At 38.2% G+C, this 14,811-nt stretch overlaps 2 protein-coding genes across 2 annotated transcripts; one reads left to right on the top strand and one right to left on the bottom strand.

Annotated features, from left to right (window-relative positions):
• Positions 1-57: 57 nt before the first annotated feature.
• Positions 58-2,046, bottom strand: ly97.3 (lymphocyte antigen 97, tandem duplicate 3). Its single transcript, XM_032566181.1, has 4 exons — positions 1,874-2,046; positions 1,582-1,651; positions 519-641; positions 58-305 (listed from the first exon to the last, which is right to left on the bottom strand). Exons 2-4 carry the CDS (start codon positions 1,628-1,630, stop codon positions 193-195), a joined length of 285 nt encoding a protein of 94 aa, XP_032422072.1. The 5' UTR covers positions 1,631-1,651; positions 1,874-2,046; the 3' UTR covers positions 58-192.
• Positions 2,047-5,619: 3,573 nt separating this feature from the next.
• On the top strand, positions 5,620-8,024 carry LOC116721363 (gamma-crystallin N-A-like). The gene is made up of 4 exons (XM_032565028.1): positions 5,620-5,700; positions 5,860-6,108; positions 6,462-6,607; positions 7,769-8,024. Exons 1-4 carry the CDS (start codon positions 5,680-5,682, stop codon positions 7,902-7,904), a joined length of 552 nt encoding a protein of 183 aa, XP_032420919.1. The 5' UTR covers positions 5,620-5,679; the 3' UTR covers positions 7,905-8,024.
• The last annotated feature ends 6,787 nt before the right edge of the window (positions 8,025-14,811 follow it).

Below are 14,811 nucleotides of genomic sequence, written 5' to 3'. Positions count from 1 at the left end.
CAAAGCCTCATCAACTTGTTCAAATAAAAATGAAATAGTAGTAAAGAGAAGCACACATTTTTCTCCTTTTTTACTCTTTTATTCCTCAGTGACCGAGTATGTCTTTACCAAATGCTCACAGAAGCTGCAGTCTGCCTTGGGACCCATTCACGGTTACGGCCTTGATGCTCAGCTGGACACTTTTTTTTAATGTCAAATTTTAGAGGTATTGCACATGTCTTCGGTGCAGCACTTTACATCTATGTAGGCGTTCGCCTCAAGCATTTTGCAGTCTGAGTAGGCAATGCACCTCTGAAAACGGCCAACTATGGAAAGAAACAAAAAGAAAGATTTGGTTTTAGTGTAATTAGAACGTGCGGCTGTTTAACAGGTTACATTTGATATTTTCAAGTATTTAACCTAAAGTCCCTGCTTCTTTGCACTTCTGTACACATATTGAAAGATCAAATATTTTATTTCTTTCTGGGCCCTGTTGAAGCTATACGAGTTTCTGGTGGTTTTGACTTTGAGAAACTCACATGGTTGTCGGAGGAATCTGGCAGCAATACAGGCATTCTTATTTGGTTTACAAGTCTCAACGGAGGTCTGACAGGTTCCTCCGGCCCGACTTGGGACGCAGCGATGGCAGTCCAGAGCTCCGCCTGAAAACAGAAGCAAAGAGTTCAGTCTTTTTTTTTTTTTTTAGGGATTTTTAAAACATGTCTAATTACATATCGATGCTGATGTTTTATGCCAGCAATGTGAGGTAAGAAAAATAGAAACATATTTTCCGTCTCTTGCACAAGTTTTTAAACCCAGTGAAACTCCTCACATTTTGTCACCTTTAAAACAGACGTTGCTGTATATTTTTGGGATTTCATGTGATGGACCATTATTCCCAGTTAAATCTGAAAAGTGTGGTGTTATACAACACTATGTAGAATCTTGTAGAGTATCTCTCTACACCATTTTCACATCCAGAGACTAACATTCTTACCTATTAGGTAAAATAGCTCAAGCTTAGTCAGATTGGTATAAATATCAATTTTACAGTCTTGAAACAGATTCTGAAATGGATTTTTTTATTAGACTTTGACTGGGCCATTCTAACACAAGCTAACCCACTTCACTTTAGCCCCAGTAATCTTTTGTTTTGTTGTAACAAGTTTTCCTTCAAGTTTGGTTTGTTTTTAGCTCCGTCCATCTTCTCATCAATTCTGACTAGCTTCCCTGTCCCATGCAGGTAGGCAACCCCACAGCATGACACTGCCACCACCATGTGTTACAATGAGTATGGCGTTGAATGTTAGGATTCTGCGGCAGATTTAAGAGCTTCATATTTATCTCATCTGAACAGAACACCTGGTCAGACTCATGCCACACTTTTCAGCTAAAAAAAGAGAAAACCTTCTATCATTTTCTTTCGTTTGACGATTATGTACTACAAGGCAGAATAAAATGTAGCAAAGTTCAAGCAGTGTGAATACTTGTGCAAGGTGGTGTATGTTGATGTTGTAATTGAATGCAGAAAGGTACGTCTCCATACTGTTGCATAGCAGCAGAGGTTGTATTTGTCCAGTGGACAATCAGTGACAGACTCACCAGCTGTAAACAGCAGGATGAGGGCTAACGCCAGAATCAACAACTTCATTTTCCTGCTCTGCTCTGCAGTCTGTTCCAGACAAACAACACATAACATGAACAGTGTTTAAAAATCTACAGTTTTCATAGCAAAAAAACTAACAAACAAAAAAAAAAAAACTAAATGAATTCAGTCTATTCTTGTCAGAGGTGAGTTGATTTCTGTTGTACAAAATTAAAAGTTAAACTGATGTGTTCTTCCTTTAAACATTTAGATTAAAATTGTTGCATTTATTCAAATCCATGTACATACCTCACTGACTTGTCTGCTTCAGTTTCTGTCAACGACTGAGGTGCGCACAGTGACCTTTCTTCTTTTTATACTTCTCCAAACTCCAGTCCTGTCATGGTTACGCCCCATTAGGTATAATATCTCTGTTAAGTCAGTGTGCTCAGCTCCTCACTCACCCTGGTACACTGTGTCCAGGGTTTTCGCAATGCATTATGCAAGAGCAGAAGACTCCTACTTCAGGATGAAGTTGTCGTAGATAACAATGTCTGCATTCATCTTAGACTCAAATAAAGTTGATGTAGGCTGGATGTGACTAAAGCCAAAGGCACTGTGTATTTGCTTTGGGTGGATTATGGCAGACACAGTAGAGCTGGTTCACCTTCACCTTTAAAACAAACATCATATAATATTTAAAAGTTGGACTTCAAAATCCCTGGATTTAAAAAAAAAAAAAATCATAATGTATAATTAGGGAAGTGATGTTATTCACTTGCATGCAGTTATACTTAGTTTATCCGTGAAACATGCGACTGACAATAATGTATCTCTGCATTCTAAATTAGTTTGCACATGCAATTCTATTGTGAGATTCCTGAAAACCCCTGGGACTTTGCTTCCTTCTGTGATTCATGTTACAGCTCACTTTTTCATTCTTTAATATGGTCCATTTTTATCTGAGGTGTTTTTATAACATTTGGGCTGATGAAATACAGTATATCTGCATTGGGTGCATCTAAGGGAAAATGTCATACAAATCTTATGCTCATTGGCTTAAGCTACTCCTTTAGTAAATGCCAAAATTTGCTGTACTTGGTAAATACAAAAGAGTCTGCCCAAGTCCAATTAGAGTATTTAAAATATTTTTTTTTTATTTGCTGCTGATAAAATTGAAATAAAACAAAGGAAAGTGAAAGCAAATATTGCATAGCCAAGATATGAGCAAAATAATTAGCTGGTCAAACAGGCAGGGGTCCCCAAGAGAAGTAAAATTTACATGTCAGGTTTATAAATGTAAATGTAGGCATTAGTAGTAATGATAATTTAAAAAGAAATCCTGTGGGTTTTATTTAATTATCACTGGAGCCAACTCCAAAGAGTTTAAACATTTTCAGCACAATCAACAAAACATCAGATGTGAAGATAAATTGGTTAGAACTACTCTGACAGAAGCAATTAGAAGATTGGTCTATATCCAAAAGTATATGGGATCAGTTTTATAGAATAAGATGTAAATCAATATTCTGTTAAATCTGAAGATTGCCCTTCTTTTCTCGGTCAGTATAGATTAATGAGTTCTAGAAGCCACACTCAAATACAAGCATTTAAAAAAAAATTTTAGTAGTATAAATATGTACCCATTAACTAAAATACTATCAATAAGCACAGATCTTGTCCAGGCTATTCATGACTGAGGCATCGATGTTTTTCTTCGTTCCCCTGCTGTTTCTGCTGCTTCTCACTCTCCTAAAGTGGGCATGGCCAAGCTAATGGGAAGACATCACACCTGAGCTCTCTTTCCTCATCAGACTGGCATTATGAGAGGATTTGGCAGGTGTGTATGACATTTGTGCATTTGTGGTAACCTTCCAATGGCATGCTCCTTGTGTCTCTGTTCTGTGGTTTAGATTTGTGCTCCTTAGTTTCACTTTGAGCTTCCTCTGCGGATGCTCAGTACTCTTTTGGGAAACTCCTAGGCAAACTTTCAGTACCTACCTGGATTCCTGGTTTTCTCCACAGACTTCTGCTTCAAAGCCTTGCCTCAGGTCATCCTGTAATAATCACCTCTCCCTGCCTGCCCTCCAACGCAACTCTGGACTCGAATGTAGAAACCTGGAAAGAGACATTCCTATGACCTTATTCAGCTCAATCATTTAACTCAGACCTCCTTTGTACCTCCACCTGTGCCAGTCGCTCTGTGCTTCTCCTCCCAGAAAAATTCCCAGACTGATAACCTTTCCTCATGAACCTGGTGGAAAAAACAAGTTATCTGTTTGTGTTTAATAAATTTAACTGTTTTTACCAGTAATTTAATATAGCATATGATTTGTAAGTCTTTTAAATCGTAAACAATAAGATCAGCTGTCTGTGTGAAACAAGAATAGATTTCCACTGAAGAGTTTTCGGAAAGTAGATTTTTAAAAGCTGCTTTGTGTGCTTTAGGGTCAATGTTGAAACAAGAATGGTTTTTCTTTGTCAAACTTTCATTCCTGGCTTACTGGGGGGAAATTTTCTTTTTTGGGGGGACAACTGTTCCTTTGAAAATCAGAAGTCCTGCACAATCAACAAGAATGCAGGAAGTGGTTTAAGGATGGCAAGTCAACAACAATGCAACAGACTGGCGATCTGTCTAGGGTGTACCCCTCCTCTCACCAGAAACGTTCGCTGGAGATAGGCACCAGCACCCCTCCCAGCCCTCTTAGGGACAAGGGTGTACAAAAAATGGATGGATGGAAGTCAACAACAAAACACTTGTCTTGTCCAGCAGCCATTGTACAGTGCATACAGTGGTAAAACCAGCTGATCAAACATCCTGGAGATCATCTTGGGTTTCTAGGTGATGAGCGGCATTCCGCTGGGGTTACCAGGTAATGGGACTGGGCTTAGCTGGGATTGCTAGGTGAGGGACAGTGCATGCTGATATGACGTGGCATTCAGAAAGTTTTTGAAATAAAACCCTTGTTTCCAGACAAGAAAAAACATTACATTATTGCTAAAAAATGGCTGGGTGTTTTTTTGAAAGTATTTCAGTACAAAAAAATACTAAATGAGAATTTTGCATAATAGGTCCCATTACAACCAACAGACTAAGGACTGTCAAGAGACCCAAATACCTGTGAAGTAGTTCCACCCAAAACCTGGACAACTTATTCTCCGCAGAAGTCTAATAAGCAACCCATCCAAGCGCCCACCAACACTTTGACTACAATTGCCTGCACCCTCTCTGGTCACCACCCCACCCACAGCGGCCACTTGGACACAGTGGACTCAAGTCAGGTCACAAGACAAAGGCCAGAGAACCCCCTGAAGTAACACAGACAGAAAACACACACATGTGGCCCTTAAACACCCACAAAAAACACAGAAAACCACAAACCACAACAGACCCAGACCCCACTAGAAAGATACAGGTGAGCAAAGCAATACAGAGCCTCTTAACCTGCCCTGCTACTAACTCAAATTATCATCTCTATGCCCAGTATCCCTTACCTTAACCCTGGTATAGTGTTTGATGTTGTGACTATGAGGTTGCATCCTAGGTTTTCACAGGTCAAGGTCTAAATTTATCCAGAAATCTCTGTGGATCAGTGGACGAGAAACATCAACACAGAGGGATTCCGAGAAAATAGCAGCTGGGCTATCTGGTTTCAACAGAGACATTCAGGTTGCTGAATAAATAGTTTGAAACTGCCTTGGGAGCCTCATTGGTGCTGCTTGTCAGAGGATGGTTTATTGTTAGAGTTGTTCCTGCCCTCTAACCTCTGGTCCTCCGGGTTGTTTTCCATTCCATGCCCCCTCATTTGGACGTGTCCCAAATGTTACACTGCAACCCCCGGCAAAGTCCAGCATCACTCCCAAAGCCCAATCAAAGCAGAATCTCACCCAGTCCATTGTTTTGCCCTCCTCTGGGGGCAAACTCCAATATCAGCAATGACACATGTAAGGGAAACTGTCCATTTGGCAAAATGTCTAAACCCCTCCATTGTTGTGCTTTTGTTGTGTCTGCCTCGCGATGCCCGCACTCTCTCTGTCCGCCGTATATATCTCAGCGTCCAAAAACTTCCCCTCTTGAATTGTGTGAATAGTTTGGAGGACTTTAACAGTGGAAAATGTCTCAGTACTCAGGAAAGGTGAGTACCAGTAGAAGGAGCCTTTTTCCCAAAAATTGTTAGTACTCTTGTTGATTTGCACAGTCAAACATACATATATCAAGACATTCCAATCATGTGAGATGGAAAAGTAACATTTTTGCAAAAAAATTTACTTTCCTTATTAAATGGTGAAAACAGATTGTGCTCTACGAGGGCAAATGCTTCACCGGCAGGAAGCTGGAACTCAGCAGCGACTGCGACAACTTTCAGGACCGAGGTTTTATGAACAGGGTCAACTCTGTCCGTGTGGAAAGCGGTGCCTTCGTCTGTTTCGACCATCCTGACTTCAAGGGCCAGCAGTACATTCTGGAGCATGGAGAGTACCCTGAATTCCAGCGCTGGAATGCTCATAATGATCACATGGGCTCATGCCGACCAATCAAGATGGTGAGTTTATGTGTGTGTTTGAAGGAGACCCCTGGGGCAGAGAAATATTCAGCTGGTAAAATAGACTGGCATAAATGCAGCATCATTTGTTTGACAGAAAAGTCTTAGCCTAATTAAATAGCAGAACCGTACACACTAAGGTGCTAAAGAAATGGTATTTATGGAAGGAGCTCCAGAGGACTCCAGCTCTTCAGAAACAGACTTTCTCATATCTTCCTCCACACATCTATAGGTGCACACATAATGCAGCATCTGTCACGAAACAGGCTCGGTCATTTACAGAAAGACAAAGTCTAACCTTGCTGTAAAATGACTCAGCCAGGATGCACTTCTGCTTCTGTTTACCTCCCCAGCACGGAGAGCACTACAGATTGGAGATGTTCGAGGGAGACAACTTTGCCGGCCAGTGTGTGGAGCTGTGTGATGACTGTCCGTTTCTGCAAGCGCGAGGTCTGACCAAGAACTGTGTCAACTCCATGAAGGTTTATGGAGATGGAGCGTATGTATCTTTAACCCTTTCTTCCTTGGCTTTTGCATTGTGCTTTGCTCTGATAGGTTTTCATTCATCTTCAGGCATTAATAAAAACTATTCTTTTGTATTCTTTTCATTATTACTCAAGAGAATATATTCAGACTGAACAACATTTATGGAAACAAATTAATAGGACTTTATAATGAAAACTTTAAAATATTATGCATATATAATGTGAATACATATTTTACTACTTTACAATACTGTGCGATATCATGAAACTCTATCTGCTCCTGTTCCCTTTGGTTCTTTGTTCTTGACCATTTAAACCCTTCCTCTTCATGTACTTACAAGCAAAAAGCATTTTTAAATCAGAGGAACATTAATTTGTTGGCCAGTGCTTAAAAGCTTCAACTTCCATATCATCTAAAGAGATTAATTAGTTGTCTCACTAATTGGAAGGGAAAAATTACATTAAAAAATTATTAAAAGCCCTAAGAACTCCTCCGATTGTAATTCAATATTGTACGTTGCATAAAATCCCAGCCTTTTCATCATTCCCTGTCTTGTATTTTATGGACTCTATAGATAATGGAATAATTGTATTTACTGCTACATTAATTTCTCATAGAATACTATTGGGCCTGGAGCATTGCTGTGTCACCAAGCTGTGTAGCATTTTACTTTTTTATTAGATAGCCTAAATGTGGCATTAATGCTGTCTTACATTCATTTAGCTTTTCCAAAACATTTATGAACCTACTCACTTCTGTCATCATACACTGCATCTTGTGCTAGCATCCAGTGAAAACAAATAACTGCACTTCCTCAGAACCCTTTGTAGTCTGAGTACTTGTTTACAATACTCTTAAAATCTAATTCACTATTCTGCCTCTGAGAGAACAAATTTTAAAGAATCTATTGCTAATTTTCTTAGTATTACAGAACAGGCTAGTATCTTCATTTCTATCTCTTCACAAATTGTTTGTTTTGGTAATAGTTTTCCAACTTATCGTGTTAATAACTAGTAAATGTATTCACTTTAAAATATAAAGAAACTGGCTTTCTGTAATTCAGTGGCACATACTTTATAAAATTGGAGGGGAAAATAATCACACTCCATACATCTAGTGAATTTCTGCTTCATCTTGTACATATTTGTTTTTTTTGTTTTTATTCTCCAAACAGCTGGGTGTTGTATGAGGAGCCAAACTATCGTGGCCGCATGTACATCGTGGAAAGAGGAAACTTCTGCAGCCATAAGGAGTGGCAAGCAGAGAATCCCACTATCCAGTCTGTTCGCAGGGTGGCAAACTACTTCTAAACCTGCCTCCACATCAGAGGCAGAACGATCGACTGCTGACAGAATAAATGTGCCACACTTTCAGGATATATCTCACAGACTCTGTGGTGGTGTAGAATAATAAAACAAATGGAAAATGTGTAATGCTGTTGTTGTATTTTTGTTATAGGTTATTCAGAGGCTGAAATAAAACAGTAATCCTGTGTTATTTTCACTTTTGGCCATTTTTTTCCCCCTCTTCTTTTGCGCTCGCTCCGTGTGAAGCTCATAGTCGTAACATTTCATTGTAGAAAATGGCATCAGGCCTATTATTCAGGTAATTGCTTCCCATTATAAACCACACGTAGAAAACCTTCAAGTGCCGGGCTTTTCCTCATTCTAATGGATCCATTATCAAGCTATATGAGATATTCTAAACAGTGCTGAGCACAGATTATTTGACATACTTGGATTTCAGTTGTTCAGAAAGCCGGTTAAAAAAACAGCATGCCCAATGATCATAAAGCAAAATGTCTCAATTAAAACATAAAGTCTTGTGACACCTACACAGAAGAAATTTGGTAGTCACCAGGCACCAGCAGGGAAATAAACACCACCTTCACATGCGAGGTATAAATCAGAAGTGAAAGTGGGATATTGCCCAGGTCAACAGTGTCGGTGCACCTGCCCAGGGGAGCTCTGCTACCACCTAGTGTCATTTATCTATTTTACTGCGTCCCTCACCTCAGGGCTTTCGAAGGGTACTGATTCAACCACATAAAGAGCCCTTTGCATTAAAATTCCAAGCCGGAAAACAAATCCTATCATTTTTCACACATTTGTTTTTTTTCCACTTTTGTTATGATCAAAACTTCTTGTGAATCTGTCCATTACTCTGTGTTTTGTTAGTTTGGTTAAGCAAGCAAGCTGTGATTAAAAATTGCAGATGTGTAACTTCAGTTTTTCAGGATGGTTTTCACTTATGCGCTTATGCAGTTGACCAGGTAATAGATACAGTACAATAAAATATGTATTCTGATGAGGCTCCATTGTCAGATTGAAAGTAAAAGCCTGCAGGCATTAAAGACATATTTCATGGAACCCACATTTATATATTAAAAATGTCTTATTTGTATTTATCTGATGTAACATTGTAATCTTAAATGCTGAGTTTTCATTAGCTGAAAAGCAGACAATCATCATAATTAACATTAATAAACGCTTGAAAACATCACCCTCTATTCAATTATTCTATATAATGTTTCACTTAATGAATTGAGTTTCTGAAATGAATACACTTTATCAATAATGTTGTAATTTATTCAACATGACTGTAATTGCAAGAGCGTGACAAACTATACATTGATGTTGCTGAGGATTGTCGTTTAGAAATCATTCCACTGAGAGTTTCCCACTACTCCTAATTCTTTTAGCAGGAACATTTAATCAAATATTGACTGGGGTGTGTCTGTGTACTTAGGAGTGTGCAAAATGCACTGGGGCACATATCTATTACTGGGTGGGAAAATAACCAATACAAACTTTTTTTCATGTGGAGAGTGTGATGCCCCCCCATATCATACTGCCCTGGGAAGTGAGCCATATTACCCGTATCATTCAACAGTGACTTCAAAATAGCATTTAAATATTCATTGTTTTTTCTAAAGCTCAAAATGTAGTATTTTTTAAAATTTATTTATTAAAGAACAGTGGGAGAGCGATACTGAGACAGAAAGGATGCCCTTGTTAAGTCCCAGCTGTGCCTACTTATCACAGTGACCTAACATGGACGGCTCAGTGCCATATTGGCATGGGCTAACACACAGCGGGCCGACATCTCAGAATCTGCTGAGTGACAACTCCTATACGAGGAAAAACCTTCCAGCTCTCTGCTGCCAGCTCAGAGGAACATCAACCTCCGACTCCCATTACACCTCAATATTCAAACAAGGAGCACTGGTGTGGAACAGAGGCACTTTGACACCACCTTCATGGCCAAAGTGTCGAAATAGTCAGATGACTTGTAGTTATTTGTGGTTGCCTTGGCCAAATGTTGTAAATATGTAAAGGTTGATGGGGCTGAATGAATCCAGGGAGTAAAGAATCAAAGCATAAAAGTGGAGTAGCTACGGTGTGTTTACTGCCTCAGACTCTAAAATGACCATTGCAGTCCACAATATAACTGTGTTATATTATTATTAGCTGCAAAAAAGAAATATGGCTAAATCTAAAGACCCGAATTTACTGCTGTATCTAAATGCTACTGAGAAATTACGATGTGTTCCTGCCTAATAGCCTCTGGCAACTGGGTGTTATGTCTCTGCCTATGGAGCCACAGAAGAAAAGCATTTAAAAGTATTCAATACCATGAGCAGTTATCCGACTTCCAAATCCCAGTGCGGACCCACAGAACGTTTAGGCCCTGCAGACACAGAAGCAGACTTTTTTTTTTTTACTTCTGAGGGAAGGAGGGTTTCTTTGCTCACATGGTCTCAATTAGCAGTACAGCTGATTTTACTACATGTCGACCTCATTTAGGCATTCATCAGTTGCTGCAGTTTGGGTTTATACCTGCATATTTGATCTAATTTTAAACTTTAAACTCAAGAAAAATGTGAAAATAAACTGTAAATGACACAGAAATGCCAGAGAACACAAACTGATACTTGGCTGTGTTTGCTTTAATATTTTTATTCATTTGAGCAGTAAAAATTCAAAGCATACTGATATATATGAAGAGACAGTTGCATATCGTCACTTTCCTAAAATAATGGCCTAAGTCATTTTTGCCAAAAGTTCTTATTTTATTTTGCCCAAATTATCTTTTGGCAATCCAAAGCGAATTACTTTTTTTTGTTTCTTTCAAAATCACTTTTGGCAAAACATGACTTCACATGTCATGTGAAGTCATGTATCTTCCTAAGATATAATAATATCTTAGGAAGGTAATAATAACACACATTTTCTGTTTATGTTGTTAAACATGCAAACTGTATTTGACAGGGCAGTAATAATAAGACTAGACTGCACCACAGACAAAGCTTAGTTCATTATCATGAAAAAATAACAATTGTTGAATCTCTCTGCATGAGAGTTTATTTATTACACTCTCATGCAGCCGCATCTTCTCTGTGCTGTATGAACTGTGATATTAACCATAACAGTGCATCCTTATGTTGAACAAAGATGTTATATATTGTAACCACATCCATCTCTTCCTCTTCCTCACTCCTACTCCGACCTGCATTATCCTCTCTCTCTTTTACAATTCCTTGACCACAGCTGGCACTCCCCTTGTTTGCTGTCTAACAGCAATAATGAAAACTTTTCAACTTAAGAAACATGCTAAACACTCAGGAAGTGAGTTGCTGAGTTTTTGTATTTTTCTTGACCTGCTAAGAAAAGCTATGTGGCCTATGAATAATAAAAAACAGAAGATGGCAACTAGATTAGACTATATACTCAGATATTATCTTTTAATTTTGCAGTAAAGAAATGCAAGCCTTTTTCTGTTCAGCCGGTACGAATTGATTTTAACTGATTAAGCAGATTAATTATGCTGCAGCATAACTGACAGGCTACTTTTATTGTTCTGTGTCCTCTGAACACATCCAAAAACACAAACACACTATATGCCAAGTCTGGGATTGAAGTATTTGCTAACCTGCTGCAGTGGTAGCTTGTTGTTACTGACCTTGATCCCTCCTCCACAGAAAATATCTGTTAAGTTGGCACATTTGGCTGCATCCTGAACTAACTTTTTTGTTTGTTTTGCTCTTAAGTTTGTCAACCCCACCCATCTCTTTCTCCTTTGTTTTTGGAATGTTGGCTAATTTAACCCACTCCTCCATCAATGTGCTTAATTTTGGGGGTAAAAAAAGCAACACTTTCCCAGCACTGGCCAGTTCAACCTGGAACAGCCCAGCCATTTTGGAAACCTCTCAAACCTCCTGATGGCCAATCTGCCCCTGGTCATGGTCAGCAATGTCAAATGCTGCACTGAGGTCCAACAGTACCAACTTAAATGGATGGCCTTGTCTTGGTAGATAAACAGTTGTGCTGCACTCTCGAATAGATTGAATAGATGTTCAAAACGTAGAGCAGAATAATTTTATTTAAGGGTATCATCATTAAAGGTTGATCACTAATGTACTCTAATCTTTTCCTATTTTTCACCTTATTTTTTAAAAACTCAAAAAACATTTATTATATTCTGTCAGGATCTGTGTTTTCTGTGTTCATTTAGAGTTTTTTGTGTCCTTGCGTCTCTTCGTTGTCCTGTCCTCCCCTTGATTGTTCCCAGGTGTGTCTCGTCTCTGTGATTACCCTCCCGTGTATTTAACTCCACCTGTGTTCTTTGTTCCTCGTCGGGTCCTCGTCTAATGTGCGTTCGTGTTGTTCCGTGTCCATTCCTTTGTACGGTTGCTACCGGTGTCGAGCCCTGGTTTCCGCTCGGCCGTGCTGCCCGTTATTTTGGACTGTGTTGTTCTGGACTTTATCCATTAAAATCACCATATTCATCATACCTGGGTCCGCTGCATCTGCCTCACCACTCTCACCACACCACCTCATGACATATTCCTTTTAATTCATAGATATGCAATATTCCCACAAATAAATCTAAGTTTTTGGTTGCAATGTGACAAAACACAACATGAAGAAACTTAAGGCACAATGTCTGCATAACGGGACATCATCTTACAAACATTCTTGGACTCCTGCTATATTTGCATCACTAGTAAATATGAAATTATGGATACTACAATGTAAAAGTTATCAACATAAGTCAATCTGACAACAGAACCGTTATTAAAGTAAAATAATAAATCATTGTCAGAGAAAATAATAAATCATTGGAGAAACTTCATTTTGTGTTGCAGTTCTTATTCTTACTGTTAGCATTATTACTTCCTGTTTTACTGAAGTGAATGGCTTGTATTGGTTCTATTAATAGTCTATTATCTTTACTTCCGTTATTCTTAACCCAGTTTATTTAAACCTACAAGTGTGTTGTTGATACTTTGAGTATGCAAGTGCCATCAAACTGATGCAAGTTGCATTTGACATGATTTCCTTCCTGTATTTTAATGGCACTGCATCGTTTCCTGCATGCTTGATTTTTCTTTTTACCACCGTCACACCGTTGTCATTAAAGCCATCGGACTTTTAATGAGCTCTCTTGTGTTTTGTCTTCCAACCATTATGGATAAAGAACATCTATCTTTTCAAGGTTTTGCTGAAAGCCTCGATCAAGTTAAGGGGTCAATATGTGGTAGCATAATAAGGAAATGCTTTGTCTCAAGTTATACTGAACAGAACTAGTTTAAGGCAGATTACCTATGACTAAGTCTATTCCAAGGCCATTTGCTGTATGAACTTAGTGTCACTGTAGCGCCTTTAGTCTAGACGTCACAGAGAAGAATGTGAGCAACACCTTAACGCCATTTTAACAATGTCCTCTTTGATTTCTATAATCATGGGTTTTAGTTTTTTAGAGCAAAGGAACTTCATTTAAAAAAAAAAAAACTGACATGAAAGTCTGAAAGAGAATTACATTCTGCAACCCTTCATTATTACAGAGGATAATTTTGACACAAATACAGCTTGATTATTTGCTCTAATAGAGTGGAAGATGTCTTTGTAGATGGTGTATAATCAGAAAAGGTATTCAATTTGTCAAACGGGAAAAACATTCAACCATTACTCTTTTCAGAGAAATATTTTTAAAAGTTAAAATATTTTTGAACTTTTAAAAGAAGAACTTCTAAGTTCTTCTTTTTGCTGGAAGAACTTAGGAGAGCGCAACCATGCTAATACAACCTTAAACACTTTATTATACTACGTGAAGTCCATCTTAGCCTACAGAGGTGTAATACTGACCTCACTGAGTGCAGTGACCAGAGGTGGGTAGAGAAGCCAAAAATTATACTCAAATAAGAGTTAAAAAGGCTATTCAAGTACTGAGTAACTGTTCAATCTCATCTGATTTAATTTGTACAAAATAATGTATTCAGACAAAAAAAAAGTAAAGTTGTGTGCATCTTCTGGTATTTGATATAAAAAAAATGTAAACATAAAAAATGTCAACACAAACTGTTAGATTCAGGCACAAGAGATACACATTTCCAAGTCTATTTTTCTTGGAACATACGGTTGAAACCAGTACATAAAGGAGGTTATGTTCATATGTTAGAACAATTCAAAGCAATGCCTGTGGCAATATGATATTGTTTACTGCATGTTCACATGATCTACAAATAAACCAGCAGGCTCAGCAGATACAGTAATCTATTTCTTTTCATATAAAGGCGACAGTGTGGGTTGGATGACTGAAGTGTTTTGCTGTTGGGTGCTTTAGAGACGGACACAGATGAAACCTGCTGTAGGAATGGATGCGGTAGGCTGATATTAAACATTTAACCTTTCAAAAGCTCTAACTTCAACCCTTCTAGAAATGTGTGGACTATTTTCAAAAGCTACATTCCTTGAAGGAAACAAACCAATTTGAATGAATGTGACCATTTCTGCAAAGGCTGCAAATATGCAGCCAGTTATAGCAAAAGCTTGTTGGTGGCTTCAAAGAGCATTTAGTTGAGAGGCAAAACGCAAAAGGCCATTCAAACAAATATTTCAGAGAGTGAACAAATATTGACCCTGCATAGACAAAAAATGTACATGTGCACACAATTCTTATTTTAAATTGTAATAATACTTTTATTATGATTGTTATTAAGGCATTCATTCCCATGATGAACATATTGGTAGTGCAATAAGATTGAGAATTGTACTGAACTATATTACAAAGAAAGGCATTATTTTGTGCAAAAGAGCAACGATATGAGGCAGAACGGTGAGGTGTGCAATATTAAAAAACACAAATAAACAACAGATTAAATGGCAGTATTAGCAACCAGAATATAAACTCTGGTTTATATTTATATATATAAAA

The sequence above is a fragment of the Xiphophorus hellerii genome, chromosome 6 (genome assembly GCF_003331165.1).
Source record: "Xiphophorus hellerii strain 12219 chromosome 6, Xiphophorus_hellerii-4.1, whole genome shotgun sequence".
In the NCBI taxonomy this organism is placed as follows: Eukaryota; Metazoa; Chordata; class Actinopteri; order Cyprinodontiformes; family Poeciliidae; genus Xiphophorus; species Xiphophorus hellerii.
This window is presented reverse-complemented; position numbering and strand designations above follow the sequence as displayed.

Excerpts from the sequence above, each read along its gene's own strand:
- ly97.3 (XM_032566181.1), bottom strand. The coding sequence starts at position 1,630 with ATGAAGTTGTTGATTCTGGCGTTAGCCCTCATCCTGCTGTTTACAGCT. Across the intron at positions 642-1,581 it reads CATCCTGCTGTTTACAGCTG|GCGGAGCTCTGGACTGCCAT; the intron begins GTGAGTCTGTCA and ends TTCTGTTTTCAG. Across the intron at positions 306-518 it reads CAGATTCCTCCGACAACCAT|TTGGCCGTTTTCAGAGGTGC; the intron begins GTGAGTTTCTCA and ends TTCTTTCCATAG.
- LOC116721363 (XM_032565028.1), top strand. The coding sequence starts at position 5,680 with ATGTCTCAGTACTCAGGAAAG. Across the intron at positions 5,701-5,859 it reads TGTCTCAGTACTCAGGAAAG|ATTGTGCTCTACGAGGGCAA; the intron begins GTGAGTACCAGT and ends TGGTGAAAACAG. Across the intron at positions 6,109-6,461 it reads CATGCCGACCAATCAAGATG|CACGGAGAGCACTACAGATT; the intron begins GTGAGTTTATGT and ends TTACCTCCCCAG.